This window comes from Triturus cristatus, chromosome 3_1 (assembly GCF_964204655.1).
Source record: "Triturus cristatus chromosome 3_1, aTriCri1.1, whole genome shotgun sequence".
NCBI lineage: Eukaryota > Metazoa > Chordata > Amphibia > Caudata > Salamandridae > Triturus > Triturus cristatus.
The window spans coordinates 574151298-574174898 of NC_140583.1; the positions used below are offsets into that span (position 1 = coordinate 574151298).

Genomic DNA, 23601 nt, shown 5'->3' on the forward strand with positions numbered 1-23601 from the left:
TGTTTGCCTTGTAACCGCCTTCATTTATTTGACCTTGTAATGAAGTAAATATTTGCCGCGCATTTTCATTTACTATGTCTTGTAACCGCCTTCATTTATTTCACCTTGTATCCGCGTAAAGATTAGCCACGCATTTTTCCCAATTAAGCAACAAACTGTATTGCAGCCGCAAAGCCACAAGTAAAGTGATCGCAAAACTGAAAGCAAAGCCACAAGTAAAGCGATCGCGAAACCGAAAGCTATCGCTTTTGGAAGCCGAGACAGCCGCCAATGGTGCACGCACCACAGACAGCCATATGCTTTCAATTATCGCGCCCGTGTCTGGGCACGATAATTGAAACCAGATAGGCTTTAGTGCGCGTAACAGACACCAATAGGCCGTGGGCGGAGCGATGCGCCCGCCTTTGGCCTATTGCGTGCTCTGTCTAAAAAGTACAGCCACTAAAAGCCAAATAATACAAGACAAAACAAAAAACACACGCACGAGCGTGTACGATTCCAGGGTCCATTTCTGAACCCCGGACAAAAGGACTCTCGCTGCGCGAGCACTGCTGCGCAGTGCAACGCTAGGCGCGAGACCTAAAAAGGAGCCACCCTGGCCTTCCTATCAAATGTGCCAATAAGTGACATAAGTATGGTAGCCACATGCTCATCGGTCCACACCTTCACAAAACACTATTGCGTGAACATGCAAGAGAAAGAAGAGTCCCAGGCAGGACAAAGAGTACTGAAACGCCTATTCACAAGCTGAACCTCGTTTTAATCCCATTCAAGAATGATCAGACATACCGCTGCAAAATCAATGCACAGCATGTGAATCCAGGAAAGGATTTGTACTGCAGACCACAATTGTTACTGATCAGTAGGACTAGTTTTGCAGCTGGAAGAGTTTTCTGGATTCACATGCAACCTTCCACCTCCCCCCCTCCCGCCCCCCCCATCCGAAACATGAGGTGAAATAAAGAGGGGAAGATGCTGAGATACCATAAAAAATAAAAGCAAGCATGCAAGACAGGACAAGTCTACAAGGGGGGGAAAAAAGAATCTGAAGATACCAGCCATGTACAGGGGTTTCTGAGGTGCATGTCTGATATTATGGGTGGGCAGACCTAGCACCAAAAGTCTACAGGCGACACCTAGCACAAAAAAAGAGGACTAACAAGAAGATTCAGGACCCAAACATCAGATGATGGAATAATGTACTGCATGTGAATCCAGAAAACTCCTTACCTGCAAACCTATTCCTACTAGTAAACACTTAGTTTTCCTCTTCCCTGCCGCAACCGCGGCCTGGCTGCTCTGATTCCTCCCTGAATGGTTGTCTGCGGCTAGTAGGGAGCAGCGTGCCTCCTTTTTTCTGCCTGGCTGGAGTGCAGTTAACTGTGACCAAGAGAATCCGCAGGTCATTAGATATGGTGATGCCACTGCATTTCTCTGTACCCTAAACCACTATTTACCCTGTTGTTTCTCAGACTTCAGCAGATTATGCCTTCATCCTTGTGAAAGAGGTTCAGTTATTGCTGGCCAAAGGGAGAGGTTGCGAGAGGAAAGAGGTGCTTCTCCTGGTATGTTTTGGAGCGCAAGAAAGATGACCGCTTTGGCCAATTTTTGACCTTCAGTCCTAAACACCTTTCTTCAGAATAAGAAATTCAAGGTTTTACCACTGGCTCAAGTCCTTTCGGTTCTATTTCCTAGGAATTGAATGAAAACCTGGGCATGGCCTTTTATAAACCCGCCCTATAGTGTTTCCTGTGCATCGTTGTAGAGTCCAAACACTTCAGTTCACTGTACTGCCATTCATCATCACCTCGGTCAGGTGGTTTATGAAGCTGATGGTGGTGGTTGCGGCCCATTTTGGATGACCAGGAATACACTTACTCCCATACCTCGACGAGTGGCTGTTGAATGCAGGCTCACCTCAGTCATTAGTGGAAACATGTGGATGACTTTTCCTGCTGTCCTCACTGGGATTCCTTGTCAGCAAGGCAAAATCCCAGCTGTGAGAAAGTGCCATCTTTCTTGCATGGTATGCTCCCACTTTTTGCTGAATTGCTGAATGTACTTTGAGTGTGCCCTGGACTCCTGCCAATCAGGTGCCCAGGGCCTATGTTCCTTTCCTAAAACCTAAAACCCAAATTGGCAAACCCTGGCCACATGTCAGCCCCTGGTAAATGGTACCCTAGGTACCCAGGGCCTTGTGACCAGGTAAGGCCTCTAAGGGCTGCAGCACTTATTGTGCCACCCTTAGAGGCCCTGTACCCTAACACAAACACACTGCCCTTGCAGGCTGAGTGTCTGTGTACAAGACGAAACAGAGTCGACATGCCCACAACCAACACTGCCCTGGCATACATCAGCCACCCCTCAAGCTGGGTGCCCTATGCCAGTGGTGTGGGCACATGAGCCCTGTGCCCCTACAGTACCCAGGTCCATTCCTGGGCACTGTAAGTGCAGTGCTGCCATTTAAGAGTATATGGTGCTGGGAGCTTGTCAAACACGAACTCCACAGCACCATAATGGCAACACTGGAGACTGAGAAGTTTGTTATCCAACTTCTCAGCAAATTAAACCCTCACTGATGCCAGTGTGGGATTTAATGTACAAAGCACTACAGAGGGCATCTTAGAGATGCCCCCTGAAACCTAACCTACAATCCACGTCTTGTCTGAGAGGCTGCCTAGGCTGCCACACAGCAGACATGTTGCTGGACTCCTGGGTGGAGAGCCCCCTGCTCTCCTGGGCCTGCAACAATGCACATCCTGGGTGAGGTGCTAGGTCTCCTCCCCCAGGATGGGCAGGGGGAAGCTTCAATGACATGCTGCCTTTATGAGCTTCTCCAGGCCACTTGCTGTACTCCGCAACTGGCCCCCACCGGTTCTGACCCCCACTCTGGTGGGAAGACTGGCTGGAAACTCCATGTAAGGACAGGGGATGTGCCAGCCCTGCCAACCCCACCCCTCAGTTGGGGGAGGCGAGGTGAAGCACATCTCCGGGCCCTCGCCACCTTGAAGATTGGGAGCCCTACCCAATCAGGACTAGGCCACTGCCCCCCTCCCACAGGAGAGTGGCAGGATAGGGGGTGTACCCACCCCAGGACAGGGACCCAGTGGTCCCTGCCCTTTACCTACCTGTAATGCCCCTAAATGTAGTATTTAGGGGCACCCTGAAACCTCCTTTCTTAGATTCCAGATTCTAAACCCTCAAAGAAGATCAAGAAGAAAGAAGATCCGCCGTGCAGCTGCTAAGAAGAGGAAGACACCAACTGCTTTGGCCCCAGCCCTACCGGCCTGTCGACCCTCGAACCTGCTCCTGCTAAATCCCGGCACCTCCTGTGGCCAGCAACCTCACAAACCCCGGAGTACCTGGCTACCTTGTGACTCTGAGCACCTGGGACTCCCACGAGCAGTGGCTCTGCTCAAAGCAAGCATCTAACCCCAGGCATCAGCCAGGAACCGCGAACCCTGCGCACACTGCACCCGCCAAGCCTGGCCTGTGCCGGAGTGGACAAAGACCCAGAGGATGTCCCCCCGGCGACTGTGACCCCGAATCCGGCACTCAAGGACCCACCTTGATGCTCCTGACGATGCCTGCAGCCTCAAAACCAGGGACCCCCCCAACCGTGATCAACAGAGGGTAAGATTTCCCGACACCAAAAGGCACCCCGGCGCCCTGCGGCCTCCTGTGCCTGACTCCTGGGTACCTACCTATCCTCCAACTACCCAACTTACCTCTCGAAGTGGTGGTGGCACCTGAAGAATCTTCGTCCCCGAGCTTGCAGCCTTTGTTCGTCCTTGAGCTTTTCCATAGCAATCCATTGAGCGCCCGAAGGCTCAAAAGCACCCTGCACCCAGCCGTCCGAGTGGCCCTGGCAGTGCAACTTCTACTCCTATCTACTTCCCCATTTGCCCGTAGCAAGTGACCAGGAGCCCAGCTCCCACAGCCGCGTGGCCTGCTAGTCGGCAGCCACCAACCAAGGGCCCCCTGCCTTGCATACGATAACATTGGGCGTAACTCACTCTGCACCCGGCGGCCCCTGTGCCGCTGAGGGTGCAACAACCCGATTTTCTACCATAGGGTAACATTGACTGGTTCCTCTTGAAATTTCTTCTAAGTGTGGAGTTTCTAAACTTTAAAATATTCACCTAAAATCAACCGAGTAACAAAAACTGAAATATTCACCTGCTATTAGGAGTGATCCCAGTGCTGGATCTTGGTGCCCAGCACTAACCCTGAAAAGTACTTACGTCCGTACTTACCACTAACTCAATTTTCTCCCATAGGAAACCATTGACTGTCGATTTTTGCAAACTACAAATAATCTTTAAAAATCGTACCAACTGTGAAAACGTAATTACTTACCTGTTTTAGATAGATGACCCCGTACTGAGCCTAGGAGCCCAGCACTGGAATACAAAAGTAACGAGAACATACTTTACCCGTAACTTACATTTTCTTTCATAGGAAACCATTGACTGTTTTTCTATGAAATTTCTTCATTGTAGATTTTGCAAACTTATAAATATTCCTTAAAAATCGCCTGTATAACTTAAACGCAGTTTCTCAACTGCTCACAGGTGGTACACTAGTGCTGGATCTAGGATCCAACACTGACCTAGAAAAAGTAACCATAACCCCACTTACCTGCTAAGTGAATTTCCTTCCATAGGATAACATTGGTAATTTGATTAGAAAAAGTTTCTGTCAACTTTTAAAATAGCAAAATATTGTTTAAAAATCACAACAGTAACTATAACCAATTTACTCACTTGTTTCCAAGAACTGTCCCAGGACTGAATCTAGGATCCGGTCCTGGAGTTAGAAAAGTAATCCTGAAAGTAATCATTTGCATATAACTTAAAATTCTCATTGAGCTCAATGTATTCTTGTGTTTGAAATTGTGTTGCCTATTGCAACAAACTGTAACTATTACCTGCAAAAGTCAATTGCCTATTGCAAAGTGTTTAACTAAAGCATCTCATTCTGAGAAAGTATATTTTGATACCTATTGTTGGTTCTCAAAAATAAAACAACCATATATTTTTCTTATACAAACGGCCTAGAGTTCAGTTCTTGAGTCTGTGAGACCATTTGCTGACTGTGTACAACAAATGCTTTACACTGTCCTCTTATCAGAGGCCTTACTGCTCGACCAAGCTACCACTTTAGAGAGTAAGGTTATATCTAACTTTAGCCTCTGCCAAACCTCTGGGGACTGTGGACTCTGTACACACTGTACCTATTTGGGAACAGTATATACAGAGCCACTTTCTCACACCAGCTTCATCTAGTGCAGATTATTTCGTTCATAGGGGCTGTCCTGGACACAGTAGTATACAGAGATGGTCAACCCCGCAATGAGTCACAGACAGAGCACGTGAGCCTGGTGTTTCTGGCTCATTCCTGTGTTCTTTGGCTTTTTGTGCTCCTCTCCGGGGACATCTTATCTTTACAATGGAACCTTCACCTTCAGTGGGCTCCGCTCTAGTGGTGTGTTTTGGACAACAACATATTTCAGAATAGGCAGCCAAGACCTTTGTTGGTGTCAGAAGGATTCCAATATGACTTGCTGCAGGCCGTTCTCCTTGTCCCATTCACAGCAGACCGGGGTGATGGATGCATTTTCTTTGGGTTGGGTAGGTCACTTGGGCGAGGTGAAGATCCAGGGGCCTCTGGTGTGCGGTGGCATCATACCAGTCTCCTGCAGTTGCATTCAATTAATTTACCCTCAAGGCTTTCATGCCATCCATCAACTGCAAGCCTGTCCTGGTTCTGCTGATCAACATGGCTGCTGTGTGCTACTGCAACAAGTGGGGTGGTGTGGGGGTCACAGGAACTGTGAAGCGCTAAGACTGATGGTGGCTGGACATGCAATGGATATCCCTAATGGTTAATATGGGCAGGCAAGCTCAGCAGGTGTCATCTAACTGACCTAAAATTGCGCCTGCACCCACGGTACTTCAGGACGTCTGTAGGTCGTACCTTGGGAAGACAATTTCACCACTGTGGAGAATGCTTAGTGTTGCTTCTTTTTCATCCTGTAGTTTCTGCCTCATCATTCCTCCATAGGCACAATTTTACTCCAGTGGAGCACTGGTGTTTTGTATGTGTTTTCTGCTGTACTACTGCTTCCATGAGTTTTGAAGGTTAGGGAAGACTGGGATGAGCATATTCTGATATTCCTGGATTAGTCTCTGAGGGTTTGTTACTCTGAAGTTATGAGCTGAGCATTTACCCTCTGTTCAGTCTACCTCTTTGAGAGGACCTACTATATGAGCAAGAGGGCAAAAGTCTTCATTGAAGCTGCACAACCTACATCTCCATGGGTGGAGATTGAGCAGAAGCAGTTGAGTAATTTTGACTGGCCTGCTGAGGTGGTCATCTTGGCTGCTTACTGCCCGTCCACCAAATTCATGTATTCCTAGTCGCTGAGCAAAGTTTGTGATCTTGTTCGAGGACCTTCAGATCAACCCGCTCCAGGCAAACATTTCTGATATACTTGTGTTTGTTTTGTCCTTCGACTGGCAAGACCCTGCCCTTGGCACCTTTGAGGTTACTTGTCGGTCCTTTCATCCTTTATACAGTTGCCTGATCAGCTGCCCTTGTATGACACATGCGGTGGTGCATTTTGGAAAGGGGCTTGCATGTTTCATTTGGGGCCTTTAAGCATGCCGCAGTAGGGACTCAAAATGTCCCTCATGTTTTTGAGGTTATCCCCTTTTGAGCCGATGCTCTGCTCGTCTTTGGTGTTGCTGAAACAAAATAACTTTTTTTCTCATTATGGTCACTTATGCCCATTGGGTCAGGGAGCTACAGGGGCTGTTAGTACAGCCTCCTTTTACCACCTTGTTTCCTGACAAGATGGTACTATGAGCTCCAGAATCCTTTCTTCCAAAAGTGGTGTTGCCTTGCACGTGGGGCAGTATATCACCCTCTGTGCTTTCATTTCTCCACCGCATGCCTCTAAAAAGGAGAGGGTTGCTGTTTGGACCCATAAATAGCCCTTAGCTTCCATATTAATAGACTATGGAGCATAAGGTGGATGACGAACTCTTAATTGATTTCACCAGTGAGAAGAAGGGTAGGGCAGTTAAAAAATTGACCTTTTCAACATGGCTCATTCTCTGTATCAAGATTTACTGTGCATTGTGAAACTGATAAACCTTTGTGCTCATTGCACCAGAGCTAAAGTTACTAGTACGGCTTGGTACCTTGCAGATAGCTATGGGGGCATCTGTGTATTGACTTTCAGATCCCCAAGGAGGGCAATTTTGCCTGTCTTTCCTACAGGACTTCTTGATGTAAAGCCGACTCCTCAGACACACCACATTTTACGGGGTACTTCTTGGGTATCTGTAGTAAGCTGGGTTTCTGTTGCAGTAAGCCCCCCACTTTTTGCCAGATTTCTGATGTACCTTGACACATTAGTGCCCTGGGTCTCTGCTAATCCGGTCCCCAGGGCCTGTGTTCTTTCCCAAAACTGTACCTTTGTACCCCCAATTGGCACCTCTCTGGCCACATGTAAGTCCTTTGTAAGAGGTATGGGTACCGAGGGCACTGTGACCAGGGAAGGCCTCTAAGGGCTGCAACACATATTGTGCCACCCTTATAGGTCATGTACCTTAACACACACACTCCCATTGCAGTCTGCGTGTTTTGGTGCAGAGTAAAGTGAAGATTCGACATAGCACACATACCTGTGTGCCATGCCTGCAACCCACTGCCTATGTTATAGGTAAGACACCCCTCTAGCTGGGTGCACTATCCCACTGGTGAGGGTACAGTTGCATGAGCACTGTACCCCTACAATGTCTAAGTTGATTCTTAGACACTGTAAGTGCAGTAAAGCCATAAAGAGTATACGGTTTGGGAATTTGTCATTATGAACTCCACAGCACCATAATGGCTTTACTGAATTCTGGGAAGTTTTGTGGCAAATGTCCGCATAATAAACCCACACTGATGCCAGTGTTGGATGTATTATACCATGAACTCAGAGGTCATCTTAGAGATGCCCCTTGAAAAACGACCAGCCTCTTGCGAGTTCCCTGATTGATAAACACTAGGCTGCCGTCACAAGCCATGTTTCTGAACCCCTGTGGTGGGAGGCTTTGCTCCCTGGGCCCAGAAACAAAGCCTTTTATGGGCAGAGGTGGTCACACCTCCTCCAGGTCAGGAAGAGCCATCTGTGGCAGGGGAGCTTCTAAAGCCTTGCCGCCTTTGTAACACGACCCCCAGCCTCTCCTGCTATCAGGAGCAGGCCCCTTTCCTGTCTCACCCCCTTTTCAGTGGGAGGACAGGCGAGAAAAATTTGTACAGCCCAGGTTTGCCCACCTCTGCTAACCCCACCCCTCCTGTGGAGGAGGCGAGGTTAAGCCCACTCGCCAGTGCCCGCCATCTTGCAGATTGCAGGTTCTCTCCAATCAGTGTTAGGGATTGTGCCCACTCCCCCATTTGGGGTGAGCACACCGAGGGTGTAGTCACCCTAAGGGTGGTAGCCTATTGGTTACTGACTTCGAAACCCCTAAATACAGTATTTAGGGGGTAGCCCTGAACCAAGAACACAGATTCCTGCAACCTACGAAGAAGGACGAAAGAAGGCGCCCATCAGAGGAAACTGCAGAGAAGAACTTGGCCCCAGTTCTACCGGCCCGTCTGCAGTTTCCAGAGACTCTGCGCCAAAAGTCGCCTTATCCTGCAGCCAGCAATCTCCAGAAACCCTGGGAGGACTGACTGCCTTCAACAAAGACCGAATTTCCTATGAACAGCAGCTCTGTTCCAAAGAATCTCCAAGCAAGACTCCGAGCCTGCTGAAGACGAAGAAATTCAGATGCCTGGCATCACCACTGCACCCGTCGCCTATGGACCGAGTCTGAGTGGCTCAACGGTTACAGCGAGATCCCCCAGCACTCCAGAATCTGAGTCCTCCATGGGTTGACCGCTCCAGGACTCCCTGACGTCATCTACAGCCTCTGCATGGAGACTCACCCCAACCGCGAGTCACCCAGTAAGGTGAAATCTGACCTCAAAAGGCACCCCTGCATCCGGCTCCCTGTGCCCTGGAGAAGAGGGCCTGAGGTGCACCTATGTCCCTGAGCTCTGCAACCTACCTGCCTAGCTGTTGGTTCCTCCCGGAAGACTTCCTGGACCGAGCCTGCAGCCAAAATCCAAAACTGGCAACTCCCATTGAAAGCAGGGCAACAATGCCAAAACAGCACGCTGCACCCAGCTGCCCCTTTGCTGCAGTGGGTGCACTTTGTGTGCTAACTTGAATCCCCGTTTGCCCTGAGTTGAGGTCCAGGAGCTTTGCTCCTGCAACCTTGTGGCCTGTTTGTGAGCAGCCATCAACCGGCCCCCTATCCCTCATTGGATAACAGTGAGCCTCAGCACTCTGCACCTGGCGGCCCTACTGCTGCTGAGGGTGCTTTGAGAGTGTATCTTTGACCCTGGGAATGCCTAGTTCTAACCCCAGAAAACCAACTCTCACTTAACGTTAAACCGATAACTTAATTTCCTCCCATAGGATTGCATTGACTGCTTTACTGTGAAAAATGTTCTAAGTGTGGCGTTGGAAAATTGTACGAAACTTTAAGAAACTGTTTATTTACAAAAACTGGTTTACTCACTTTTTATCTAGGACATGTCCCAGTGTGATAGCTAGGCATATCAATAGTAACTGAAAAGTAATTCCAACTTTTTTATGTACAAGTGACTTGCCTGTAACCAATCCAAGTGCATTCAACTGCCTTCAAACTCTATTTAACTGCATTATTCTTGCAAATAACTATTACACTTATCTGTAACAGGCTTGGCTTAGTTTTAGAAATAAAATACAACTAAATAGTATTTTTATACAAAACAAATTAGTCAGAGTTAATTCTTTGAGTGTGTGATATCATTTCTTGCCTGAGTGTGTTCAATAAATGCTTAACACCACCCTCTGATAAAGCCTTACTGCTCGCCTACACTACCATAAGGTATGGTCTACTTTAGCCTCTGCCTACCTTTGGGGATCCACTGGGCTCTGCACACTATACCTTACTTTGGTGTAGTATATACAGAGCCAGCTTATTACAGTATCTACTCAAAAGAAGAGGAACTTGCATTTAAAAGTATCCATCAGAAGAACAAGTTACTTTGGGTAAAGATTTTTCCAGTGGATACTCTGTACATTCTTCACTGACCCACACTCCTAACCTTTCTCTGAAGTCGACTTGAGATGGGTCAAAGAGGCCCATTTAGATTTGGCACATTGCCACGCTACTAGTTGCTCTGCATCTGGGTCGCATAAGTTAGTTACTTTGGCGAATCTGATGTCAGTACTATTATGTGGCGCATAGTGCAATGGTGTCACATAGTGACGCATGGGAGCTGTTGCAGCATAATTTTTCAGATCCTGTCTGGCACCTAAGGTAATTCAAAAGATGAGAAATCTGTTTAGAGTATTCACCAGTGAGTGCATTACAGAAGGTATGTAACTTGTTTGTCTAGTAGTCAGTCAAAATAGACATTAAATCTTCTTGCCTTCGACCAATACTAACGTGTTTCTTGTGTTGGGGTAAATACTTTCCATGCCCCTGACGCGCTCTTATTGTTTTGCTTGAACACTTTTTGGATATAAGTGTTGCTCCCCCCTCCTTTCCTCTGTAGTACTGCGTAGCAGAATTCTGTTGTGTCCTCCCTCTTTTCTGGAGAAAACGGGGATGTTAAGCGAAAATTAGCATGGTAAACGCTAGGGGATGGGGCGGACCAAGAGGATAATATTGTGTCCAAATAATCAGTTTCTTGTTTTAATGCAGACTAGTGGTCACCTACTGTCTCAAAACAAAGTTCCTTCCATAGCTTTCTGACCTATTGATTCATATTTGAAGACTTAATATTCTTTTAATCCATTCTTAACCTGAAATGTAAATACTTACCAAATCAGAATTAAGAAAAAAAGCGACTAGATGTATTAGTTGCAGGACCCACAGTACTGTGTTAAGAAAAAGTAAATCTCAGTAACAAAGCTGTTAACCATATAAAGTGTATGATAATTTCTGAAATAGACATTCAGTTAAATAATGCTGAGGACTATTTGAACGTCACCAAATATTGCAAAACCTATATTAATGCTATGAGTTCCCTAGTTTTATTGCCTATGTCATATTTTGTTATTGATCATAATACATTTTGCAAAATCATCATTCAGTGATAGTTGTAGGTGGCAGGTTAATAGAGACCCCCTCATGATCTATTTATTTTGCAGATGTGGGAAGAGTACCCCGATGTTTATGGGGTTAGAAGGTCAAACCGAAGTCGCCAAGAACCGTCACGATTTAGTATTAAAAGTGAGGTAAGAAAGTTAATTGCTTTTTCCAAAGCAACGTTTATAAACAAAAATAAGCCAATTATTGGTTGATAGGGCTCTACCTACAGTCAGTATCCATTTTTAGTAAAAAAAAAAAATATTAGCAAAAAGCAAAGTATAAAATGAATTGCTGAAGAGTCTTGTCAAACTTCTTTCTAAATCATTTGGGCATGATTAGTAAAATAACACATTTGTATCTGTTTCTAGCCTGTAAATTGTTGCCTTTGTCCTCATTTTCCAGTTTATTTGCTGGCTCTAATACTCTGGGCAGTTGCAAAATTCGGGCATTCTGTATACTCCAGTCTTTATTATTTTTGCTACGTTTTGAGCTATCTTGGAGATTGTTACTGTCTTATCTTTGTTTTTTGCTTTTTACTGTACTTTGGAAATCATATCTTCGCAAAAAACGAAGAAGAAAAAATTCAGCACGTAAATTTGTGGTAACTTTAAAAAGTAGGTCAAATGAACCAGAGATTTCCCTAATTGAGCATCTTAAATAATTAATGTTAAACATTTCTCAGGTGCTAATTGGCAGTCACGTATGTTTCTAGCTACACAACAAAGGTGTGAACCTATTGGTTAAAGACAATGTTGGGTAAAGTTCTGAACTTTAATCTCTCACTGTGTTCCACTGTACTAAGTCATTGTGGTGGTTCAGCTCTGAAAAGCTCAAAACTTGTTAAAAAAAAAAAAAATCCATCAATGTACTCACCACATCTGTTCTGATGATAGAATCTGTATATTCGGAGTGTAGCAGCCTCTTTCTTTGCTATTTTGTAAGGAAACAAGCAGCTCGTATGTGTCTGACACTGATGTACAGCCATTCACTAGAGAATGTTGCTAGGGGGCACACATAATTTTTAAATAGTACTTATTTGGTATTTGGCTTGGGAGGGGCAATTGTATGCACTGTATTTTCAGTATGTTCTGTTAGCTAGCATACATTTATGTAACATTGAAAATAATGATATTGCTTTCAGTACATCTGTTTGTTGTAATGTGGTAGATCAAGGAGTGAATTAAGCCAGTGCAGAAACAAATAATACATTTAGGTTTTTCAGCATGGTAGCAGTTAAACCGTGTGTGTGTGTGTGTGTGTGTGTGTGTGTGTGTGTGTGTGTGTGTGTTAAGTGTGTGTATGTATATATACTTGTGTGTGTGTGTATATAAATATATATGTATAAATAACACTTTCCATATAGAAAAGAAGGTGCGCACTCAAAGGGATCACTGCAACATTTTTATTGTTTGCCAAACATCGTAAATAGCATTGGCTACACCCAACTCCTTTTGACAAGACCTCCTTGATCATGGGTGAATAACAAATCTTCAGTACACCCATATACGTTCACCATAGTTTCATCAGCATAAACAAGGGTCAAAAGAATGCATATCAACTAGGGACCATGACGGCCATCTTGTAATGTGTCATACCTCATTACAAGGTTTAGAATATTGTAATAATACAAAGATGAAATGACACTATTGAGCAACTGACAGAAATAATCAAAATGGTAGTAGATCACATGGCATACTCCAAACTAAAATTAATTAACCATAACACCTCAGTAATTCATGACATGCCTCACTAATTCATGAGGATCAGATTCACAGAGAGAGTTTTATCTGCTTAGTACATTCAACCTTAGTAAACACATTGAATGTTTGGCACATTTTGTACTTGAGAAGTACACACAGTTATGCACAATTCATCAATTGTTCGTTTACGCCCAGTAAGTACTCTTTATGTTACATTCATCAACCTTCAATAAATTGTTCAGTTTTTACCCAACCCCAATGCATTGTACAGTACTTATATGACGATTATATATCGTTGTGTGTGTGTGTATATATATATATATATATATATATATAGCAGAATCAGACCTCCAAAACCTGCATTTTTTTTACATGGTTGGAGCATGAACAGTAGTAGGGAGTTGGTAGTGGGAACTCCATCTCGACCTCGAAAGGAATGAAGTCGACTATTTTAGATTTACCCCAAATGTCCCCACAAGGTAGCACAGGAAACACAAGCACAAGATTTGCAATAAGTCTTGCCAAAAAAACAGAAGACTGGGAAATTGAGCGTGTGCTTAGTTTTTTGTTTGAATCTTTATGGTTAGGGAAAAATAAAGGTAGACGTCCAAGGACATAGGACACTTGAGCGATGAAAAAATAGTAGAAGAAGACAAGGTTGCAGAGGTAGATCAGGAGTCGGATGTCATAGATTTGACACACTCCAGCACAGCCGGCGTGGAAGAACTCATACAGGAAGGAACATCAGCGGTCAGGGACGCTGCAAAAGCACACCACCACAAGTTGGTAAGAACTGGTCCTATGAGGCCAGGTGGGAGACTGGCCTGCACCTCTGAATGGAGCAGATGCAAATCTTTCGTCAATTGGTCACAGTAATCGACAAGCAAAGGATACTCAATGTCAGAAAATGTCTTTGATCTCGGTACACCCCATATATTTGCTGGCCTCCCCATAACCACCTCAAACGGCTGCATGACCTTGAAGGGCAGATCAGGGGGTGCAAAATGACCCGTTGGAATGGGGGTACCTTTTCCTGGGTTATAAGTAGCACATATAATGCATCTCTTGACATCGGACTCTGCAACCCTGGGAGTCAAATCATTGAACCATACATGATCTAACGAGGCCACTATTCCTTTAACCCTGATGTGGGCTGGACTGTGGGCCATGGTAACAATAGCATTAACATAACAATTCGGAAGCATCCATCTGAGCTTTTCTGACAGATCTATCCAACATCCTGTTTCATCCTCACACTGTTCTTTCTCTTCCTCCGTAGCTTCCTCCTGTATTTCACTAACTCAATTCATAGTCTTATTAAACATAGGCACTTCTGGTATCCATCTAGTTGTCCCTACAACATACATGATTAGATTATACTCTGATTCGGCTGTTCGTTTAGCTGTTTCATCAGCAAAAGCATTTCCCTGTCCTATCTCATCTACAATTTTCTTGTGGGCACTACATTTTCTAATAGCAACACTCTTTGGTAACATCAGTACATCCAATAACTTTACTATTAGTTCCCCATGCTGTATCTTTGCACCATGCAAAGTCAAAAAGTACCTCTCTTTCCAGAGTCGTCCGAATGAATGGGCGACCCTAAAGGCATATTGACTATCTGTATAGATATTTATTCTCAAATCTTTACTTAATTCACAGGCTCTAGTCGGATCTGTCGGCTCTGCAGCTTGGGCCGACGTTTGTTGTATTTTACGTGACACAAACACAGTTTTCAAGGTAGTATTGGCATAGACTACTGTACTAGTGCCGTCTGGTAGTTTGAAACATGAACCATCCACGAACAGTTGCCCTTTGGGGGTCAGATATAGGGGTATCCGTCAGGTCTACCCATTCCTTAGTCTCCTCCTCAGTAATTAATATGCAATCATGCTCCTCATCTTGTAGGGAATCAGGGAGGAGTAGTACAGTGGCTAGACTCACAACGTTAGTGTTTCAGAGTGATGTTTGGAGCAAAAAGTGTCAACTCCTACCCGGTTAATCTTGCACTGGTCAAGTGCTGGGTCCGAGTTTTGTTTAATAATATGTCCTCTACATGTGGTACCATAACTGTAACATTGTGACCTAAAACATACATTTTGGATTGCTTTACCGCAGGTGGCGCAGCAGCCAAAGAGTGCAAGCAATTTGGGAAAGCTCTCGCTACTGGGTCCAATGTGGAGGAGAAATACGCACACAGCCAATTCCTTCCCCCATGGGACTGTGTTAAAACAGCCAAGCTCCAACCATCTTTTTCATGCAGAAAGGGCTACCTAAAGCAGGAGCATTACATAAAGCATTTTTCAATTACAAAAAGGCAGCTTTACATTTATTAGTCCAAGGAAGCAGCATGAATAATCCTTTAATGTTAAAACAAGCAGAGGTTTTGCAATTTGTTAAAAATTAGGTATCCATCATCGACAAAAAAAGTCATTCCAATAAATGTACGGACATCAAATTGAGTCCGTGGTCTTGGCATGTTCTGCACCAATTGTATCCAATGTGCGTGCAGCTTCCTACCCCCTTTTGACAGGAGATTACCTAAATAGGTAACCTCCTGTTAACAATACTGGAATTTGGAAAGAGAGACTTAATGTCCCAAGGAGGCTAAGCTATGCAGTAATTTCACTGTGTGTTGGCATCCTTCTTCTGTATTGGGATTTCTCCAACGAGTAGCTCGTGAGCTACCAGTATTTCTCCAGGTACCTGTGAGTAGCTCTCCTGTGTGCAGCCCAGACTATGACTATCGAAGCGTTTCCTTTGTTGAATTATTATATGTATATCAAAATTAAAAAGCATGTATTCAAGACCAATTGTTTTTTTATTTTTACAACTCGTAAGCTGATGTCTGTAGAAAAATAGTTGCATTTTTAAAATGTGCTTAAAGTTATAGTTGGAGAGATGTATTGCTTATATTTATACCTTGGTGCAAGTGGGATTGCAGCTATGGTTTGTATGTACTACCCATGTAATATTTCAGTTCAAATTATCAAAGCTCTTTTTTACATAACTGCTGGAAACTCAGCAGTGATCACATTGGTGCATTAGGCAGACACTTTTGGATGGGGTGTTCACTTTTACATCACTATTATTAGTAGCACAGGATGATTTTCATTGAACATAAGTTGCTCTTGTTAGAGAAATCGTTGGAGACCCTAATGTCCAGTGATTGTGAGATAGGGCTCTGAACGAGGATACCAGAAAATCCCAAAGATGTAATAAATTTGCCGGAGAGGGAAGCCGTAAAAGCTTCTGTCTATTTTTATGCTGGCAGCGCGGAAACCTTGTGGTAATCTCTATTTGGAAATTTTTGTAAATGTGGCACAGTTACCTTTAATTGCCATTACACTTTTTTCACGCCAATATCTATTCCAAGGTGATGAATCTTGGCCACCGTATTTTGACCAAAAGAGCTCCTTCATAAAACAAGGCAAGTAATCATCTGCATATAAATATTTTAGTTAATAATGAGAGTTTGTGAGTAGTTTTAAAGGATTTTATTTTCTCATTAAAGTTTTAAGATTCTCTGACTCTTCATTCATTAGTCAGATATCAGTCCGGTTACAGAACTGATAAAAGAAAATTAAAGGTTAGTGCAAAGCATATCACGATTAACACACAGCAACAAAGGAAAGAATCCCTATTCTAAGAAATATGGCACATATGATGTCAGTCAGCGCTCATGAAGAGTTCAAAAATAAAGCTAGAGTGAGATTAGCATGGAGCTAAATCAATAATTACAGAATCTCCCGTAGAGAGAAATAAAGCATAGAGCAAATAAGCCTTGGCAAAGCGAGTTAATCAAAGCATAAAACTTGGGGTTTTCAATAAAAGGCAAAATAGAACACTAAGTCTACATCTAATTTGCCCTCGTCCCAGCTGAATTCTTTTTATTTACTAGACAAAATATTTTCTCTTTGTATACCAAGAATGTCATTTATAGGGTACAAATGAGCCCTGACTTGCCTCTTAGTTCGTTAATAGCATTGTTATCTGGGCAGGAGCAGTAATAATTCCCAGTTCATGTTAAAAACTCACTTATAATAAATATATTACTAAAGCATGATGTAGTAGTGCACTGTCATTTTCACATAGCATATTTTCCATTGAAATAGCTACAAAACCTTCCCACTAACATGTAGTGTTAATGCTAAAACTATATAGTGCATAAACAATGATTGAAAATTGGGTTTTAGCACAAGTATTTAAAATGTGCACATCACCAAGTAAAGTGTTCTAATTTGTTTTGATCCTATATAAAGATACATTTTTTTTTTCACCACAGAATTACAAAAATGCGTCTTCATGTGGAATATATTTGAAATGTTTGAACAGTTCACTTATTAGCTATTTCAGTGCTGTTAGGAAAACAAACCTGACATCTTAGTTTTTCATGTCAGATGCTTTGCACAGTGCGTTTGTCACACAGTTTACTGTACAAAATCCTCTAACTTCAGTCACAGAAAGAAAAACAAATTTAGGAAGACAAACTAACTTTTAACCTCTGTCTCTGAAAGCAGGGCAAATGTGACAAGATAACAAGATTTAAAGGCATCTTTATTGCTCATTCACTTTGTGAGCAAGCAGTACACCTGTTGTCAACCCGCCAGCGTGAGTAGTCTCTAAAAATGGCTTATCCTGATTAAATCTTGCTCGACATTGCGAGTGGGTGAGTGGATTTTCCACGCCCTGCCAATGTGGTGACATGTTTCTCCCATTTTTGAAAGCTTTCCCACATTGCCTGTCCCACTTTCCCTATTTTTTTAAAACATTTTTGTAAATACAGTATTTTTTTAAAAGGAGCTGTCCAGGAGCCATCTCAAATCTTCATTCTCCTTTTTATGTTTTATGCCCAAAAAAATTTATTCAAAAGGGTCACCCTAGCTCCAAAATAGACCATCATTCTCCAAGCCAGGCTCCATTGTATAGGGGTGGGGAGCGACTGGTCTAAAAATGGACTTCCAAAACAACACAACAATGAGAAATGCATTTCCTTAGTTTACTCATTGTCACCTAAAATTGGAGACCCTCAAATGAAAAAAACTAAAAACCCCAATCTTCCAAAATGACAATTGTCTCCTCAATTCAATCATTTGGGCAAACATGAATTCAGAACAACCTCACCAAGTTAATGAAGGGACTCTTTCTCTCTGCACTTTGACAAATGTGTCAGTCTGCAATCAACCCATTTTGGACCTCTGCCGGGAGAATGCTGTTGCTGAGGGACACCGGTTTGAAACATCAGTTGGCAGCTACGAGAAACAAGTCTTTCTCTTTTGCAGGGGCCCCCACAATCAGTCGGTCTCAGATCGAGTCACCTCAGGCACAGTCTCAAAGATGTTGGATGTCCTACGTAGCGGTCCCACCAGAGTCGCCATCTGTGGAAAGCATACTTCTACTCTCTGGATAGTACTACTCTGTCCACCTTCAATTGAAGTGCGAAGAGTCAGAGGCAAGCTTAAAGCCATTTATTGCACTGCAGTGGGAACAACATCCAACACAGCACTTAGATCAACACTTAGTCGGGCATATTTACACGAAACTCAAAACCGGGCTATATGACTAAATACACATTTGCTTAACAGTGGAAATTCCCTGTTCCAGCCTGTGGCTGGTATAAAACCTGCACCGTACAAATAAGCATTTAGCATCAGTGATACGACGTTCTGTGGTTTTGAGTTACATGTCTGAAACAGATAATCAAATTAGGGCACAACGGTCATTTTTTTCCAGCATATCAGTAAGTTGCAAAAATAACATAGGTCTTTTGTTTTGAGAAAGGGCAAAAGCATTTCTTGTAAAGTGGAAAAGTTCAAGTTGCTGTGATAAAAAAAAAAGTCTGCCCAAAGAACAAATGTATGCACTTATGTTCACTCTATAGTCCATTTCTTAAACGAATTTCTCACTTGGGAAATAAAAAAATGGTGGAATTTTATTTCAAGTGATTGATTACAACATGCCATTTTTATTTTCTGTACGTTTAAAAAGATGTATGTGATGGGTGCGTTGGTGCATACATCGATTTGTCAATTTTTTTTAAAGACATTATTCACAGTAGCGCTAGCTTCTGCATAACCTGGCTTAAACTTAAAAAAAACATTTTTTTAAAAAAAATGCTATGATAGTGTCAAAGCTGGCCGCGTCATAGTGCTTTAAAAAACAACTTTACGCCATTCTGCATAGCAGCTTGCGCAACTGTATAACATCTTAAAAAACATTGACAAAACCAGTAGATTTTGCAGAGGCAAAACCTATTGGCTTTGCCGATGTTCGTTTTTCCCCCGGCTCCTGCTGACAGATTTCGGAGCACTGAGCTCACCCTTTGTATGGCTTTTTCCCTCTTAAAAAAGGTTCTTAATGATTTTTAAAGTGGTTCACTTGAATTCCTTTAGCGGCGAGAATATTTTTATGTAATTTTATGACTGGAAATATTTTATTTTTACGCAGAATGCCATCTCTTTGTGCCAACTGCCCTGATTGTGCAGACAAATGGCCAAAACTGACCCTCACCCGATCTGTACCTTGTTTGCCAGATTCTCGTGATCCCTGGAGATGCCGTCACTGCAGCTCCGTCTGCAGTCGAACCCTGAGAGAGCGTAAGAAGATTCGCCTGCATGGCCAAGAAGAAAGGTGAACATGGCGGGAATTTATGGCTGGAGAGACATCTGAGGGCCGAGGATAGGCTGCTCCCTCTACCAATGCCCCCAGTTCACTCACTGAGGACTCCCACGGGGGGATTCAAAAAGAGATGGCAAAGTGAAAATCAAAATCCACGTTCTCCATCGAGGCCTTTGACAACGAGAAGAGGTACAGCACAGACATGCTAGACAACGAGGACTATCCATGTTGAGAGGTGCATCACGACATGGTTCGTGGAAAAGAAAACAGCGTAGTGGCTTTTGAGAATACAAACATGCAGGCTTTCCTCTGAATCAGATCCTGAATACTCCAGGGCTTACTTTATAGATGAGCTTCTCCAATCCTCATTTCAGATTCGCCCTCGCCACCACCCTCAATGCAACCTCCAAAGCAACTGTGAAGTATGCTCTTTCTCCACCACCGGTAATTCCTGTGGAAATTCCTCCAGACATGCCTACTAGCCTCCACAACCCCCTGCTCGAGTGACCTCTCCAACTAGGCATTACAAATCTCATTCTTGACATATCAGACTTCGCCATAGGTCTGTGTCAAAGTAGTCTCATTGTCACTAATACCGTTCCAGGTCTCCCAACCCGTCTCTTTCAAAGTATAGATGGGATTCTCCATCCTCAAGTACCTCATGGCCTTACCACACAACCTTGTCCACTTGGCTGGTAGATACCTACTCTTACAGACTCTCCTCCAGCGAAGATATCTCCTATGGACAACATCAGTACCTTATGGGAGGTCCTTATAAGAGGTGCCAAGAACTTGAATATACCTCTTCCAGCAACAACAGCCCCAATGTCTTTATTTTTTTCAGACACTGCACCACCGATCTGTCTCAAGACTATTACTACCCTTGTTTCCAGGACTCCTTGAACCTGCCATGGACCGGTTTCTGACTCTGGCCTCTGTCAAGGCGGCGGCTTCTCATCTACAGAAGAAGTACAGACTGTCTGACTATGAACTGTTGTTCCTCACTCTAATCACCCACCAACTCAGTGATTGTCTCAGATGCTTGCAGGCTTCACATCACAGCTTCTTCCTCCACAGTTCCTCCAGATAAGGAGAGCAAAAACCTCGATTTGGTTGGGAAGAAAGTATGTGGCACTTCTGCCACCACCATAAAGTGAGCTAGCACTTCTGGAGTTCTGGGAAGGTAAGATTAGTTTATCTGGGACTCACTGCAGCAGTTAATTTATCACTTACCAAGAGACAGATGCAAAGACTTCAAAGAGAATACAAACCAAGGTATGAGGATATCCTATCAAATCATCAGCGCTGCAGCGGATACGTCCGTCATAGTGTTGAAGGGATTCAACACAAACACAGGGTTATGGGACCTTAGTGTATAGGGACCGGGACTTCCTATCACCTTAGTACCCATGAACCCTTGACCGACTAGCTATAGTGTCTCACTTGCTCTCCTACTCAGTCACAGAGAAACAAATGATTAGACACCCCAGAAGACAACAATCCCAGATCTCTCAGGAATCGCGTTAACTAGAAACACTCTTCCTCTTGCACTCTTGTACTCATCCACAATAAGATCTGACAGAGACACGAAACAGTTTAAAATATTTATTTCAACTAACGTGCCCTAACATGCAGTATACGTGCCACAACAAGCAGGGAAATGCATAGTACAAATACAGTTCGCATAGCAGCTAGTCCATATATTATGAAGGGAGATGCATCATAAAAAGACAATGGAGAAAAGACTATAGTGCCTAATCTCCCTCTCCTTGCAAAAAAGTATTATTATATAATAGAAGATCTCTGGGCTTTGTCTGCAGACCCCATACCTTAGCCTATAGATGGTAAATCTACATCATAAGGGCTGTCTCGCTCTTCTCCCTGGAAAGGTCCCTCTCCAAGTGCCTGTCACCTATGCATGTACCCCACTAAAAACCCAAGTATGCTGTCCAAACAACCGCTGCATTGGTATGTTTTGTCTAAGGGCTAAGGTCTGGGCAGAACAAAATAACAAGGGGCATTGTTGTTCGACCATACACATAATGTTCAGTCAATATCCCAGGAACATGAAGAGTGAACACAGAGATGAGGTCTCATGTGAAAGTATTGCAAAAAAAACATTTAGTAACGTGCACAAAAGCAGCAGGCAAGCTGCAACGTGCTCATACTAAGTTAGTGAAAAACGACAATGTCCCTACGGGCAACGTGACAATAGCTGCTCATGGATACTTCCACGTTTAGCTTTACTCCGTTCCTCTTGACTTAGACTTTCAGGACGGAAACCTGAAGCCCAACACAGGATTTTTAAACTCAAATTTTCAAGGATCACACTATTTGGATCACATGCAGATGACATGATATCCTGCATGAAAATAGAACTGGACTCTCCTCAGTTGGTTGAATTGAAGAAGAGAAAGGAATACAGGAAACATTTCTATAGACCCTATGACCGCTGATATTACCCTCAGAAGTTTCTAACCCCTCACTGACCTCAACTGCAGCAGCGGCATCAACTGCAAAGGTGTCAATCCAAAGGCAGATGTGGTCACCAGCAATTTGCCTCAGCCAGAAAACCTGCCACTCCGGTGAAGGGGGGAAGTGGGGGGGGGGGGAATAATATAATATAGCTTTTTTGGAAGAGTAGAAACACCTAATAAGTGACAAGTATGTGCTGAATATTGTGCATAATAAATACTGTTTCTGAGTCAAATATCCAGTACCAGCAATTCCACAGAACAAATCATCCACTTTTTATTAATAACCATTTTAGAAAAAAGTCTCCATGCTATTGTGAAAATAAAAAAAGCTCTGGAAAGGGTCCTAGGTCATTACAAAGGAATGGGCATTTATTCCCGTTACTTTCTGGTGCAGAAAAACGGATCAAGGAACCATTCTAGATCTGAAGAAAGAAGACTAGTCGATCCACACAGAGAAGTTAAAAATGTTGGCTCTGCAACTCTATCAAGAGTATTGGGTATTCTCTGTAAGTCTGCATTATGCCTATTTTCACATTCCAGTAGCCAAAAAACATTACACATTCCTTAGGAGGACAGTGGAAAGTGACCATTACCAATACAAAGTCCTTTCATTCAGCCTTAAGTCAGCACCTAAGGCTCAGCAGTATCCAAGGCCCATGGCAACCATTGCAGCACACCTGAGAAGATTGAAGTTGTTGGTCTACTCCTATCTAGATGATTGGCTAATCAAAGCTTCAACTTATCAGCAAGTGTGCCAACATTTCTGAACTGGGGACGTTATTCTCAACCTATAGAGACTGCATGTAAATCATGGAAAATCCATTTTCATCCTAATACAATCCCTTCAGTGCCTGGGAGCAGTTTTAGATACAGTAAACACAAGTGTTTCCTTCAGAATAGAGATGATTATATATCCTTCAGAAATGTTTCAATCTGAAGAATCTTGTACCAAATGTACGCTTGAACATGAGGCCTCTGCAATAGTGTCTGGACGATCAGTGAGAACAGTGCTCAGGCAAATGAGATGACAAAGTGACACTAAAATCTCACGCAGCGTAATCACTCAGTTGGTTGTGTCTTCCAAGAAATCTACTTGTGGGAATTGGTTTTCATCAATACATTTTAACATGGGTCATACTAACGGATGCTTCCCTATGTGGCCGGGGTGCTGACATGGATCAGCATCAGATTCAAGGTTCTTAATCTCCGAAGGAACAGATATGCCACATTAACCTCTGAGAAGTGAAAGCGTTACCCTTGGCTTTTAAGGCTTTTCTTCAAGACAAACTCATTCCTTGTCCAGACAGACAGTACAACAGAAAGACCATGCATAAGCTGAACAAGCAGGAAGGGACTAGAACCATAATGATGTGACTGGAAGCTCAAATCATCTGGAAATGGCTAATGTTCATTCAGCATGTTTACGTGGAGACACTGAACAGAACCATTCAAAATATTCACGGATGGGTTTTAAACAATGCTGGTTTGAAATCACCTTTTGCAATTGGGGTTTTCCTAAAATAGAACTATTCACAACTGAGAAAACAAGAAATGCCCAGACTTCTCTTCAAGGTTTTAGCAACTAGCTATGTTGGGGGATGGTCAGGCAAATTTCTTTAT

At 43.4% G+C, this 23601-nt stretch overlaps 1 protein-coding gene across 2 annotated transcripts in view; it reads left to right on the forward strand.

The window, feature by feature from the left end:
- The window catches only part of CHD2 (chromodomain helicase DNA binding protein 2), a 1941047-nt gene that overhangs the window by 84627 nt on the left and 1832819 nt on the right, over positions 1 to 23601 (forward strand). For both annotated transcript variants that reach the window (XM_085644496.1, XM_085644497.1), the window contains exon 3: positions 11246 to 11332. In XM_085644496.1, the coding sequence (XP_085500622.1) occupies positions 11246 to 11332 (87 nt within the window). The remainder of the gene's footprint in view (positions 1 to 11245; positions 11333 to 23601) is intronic.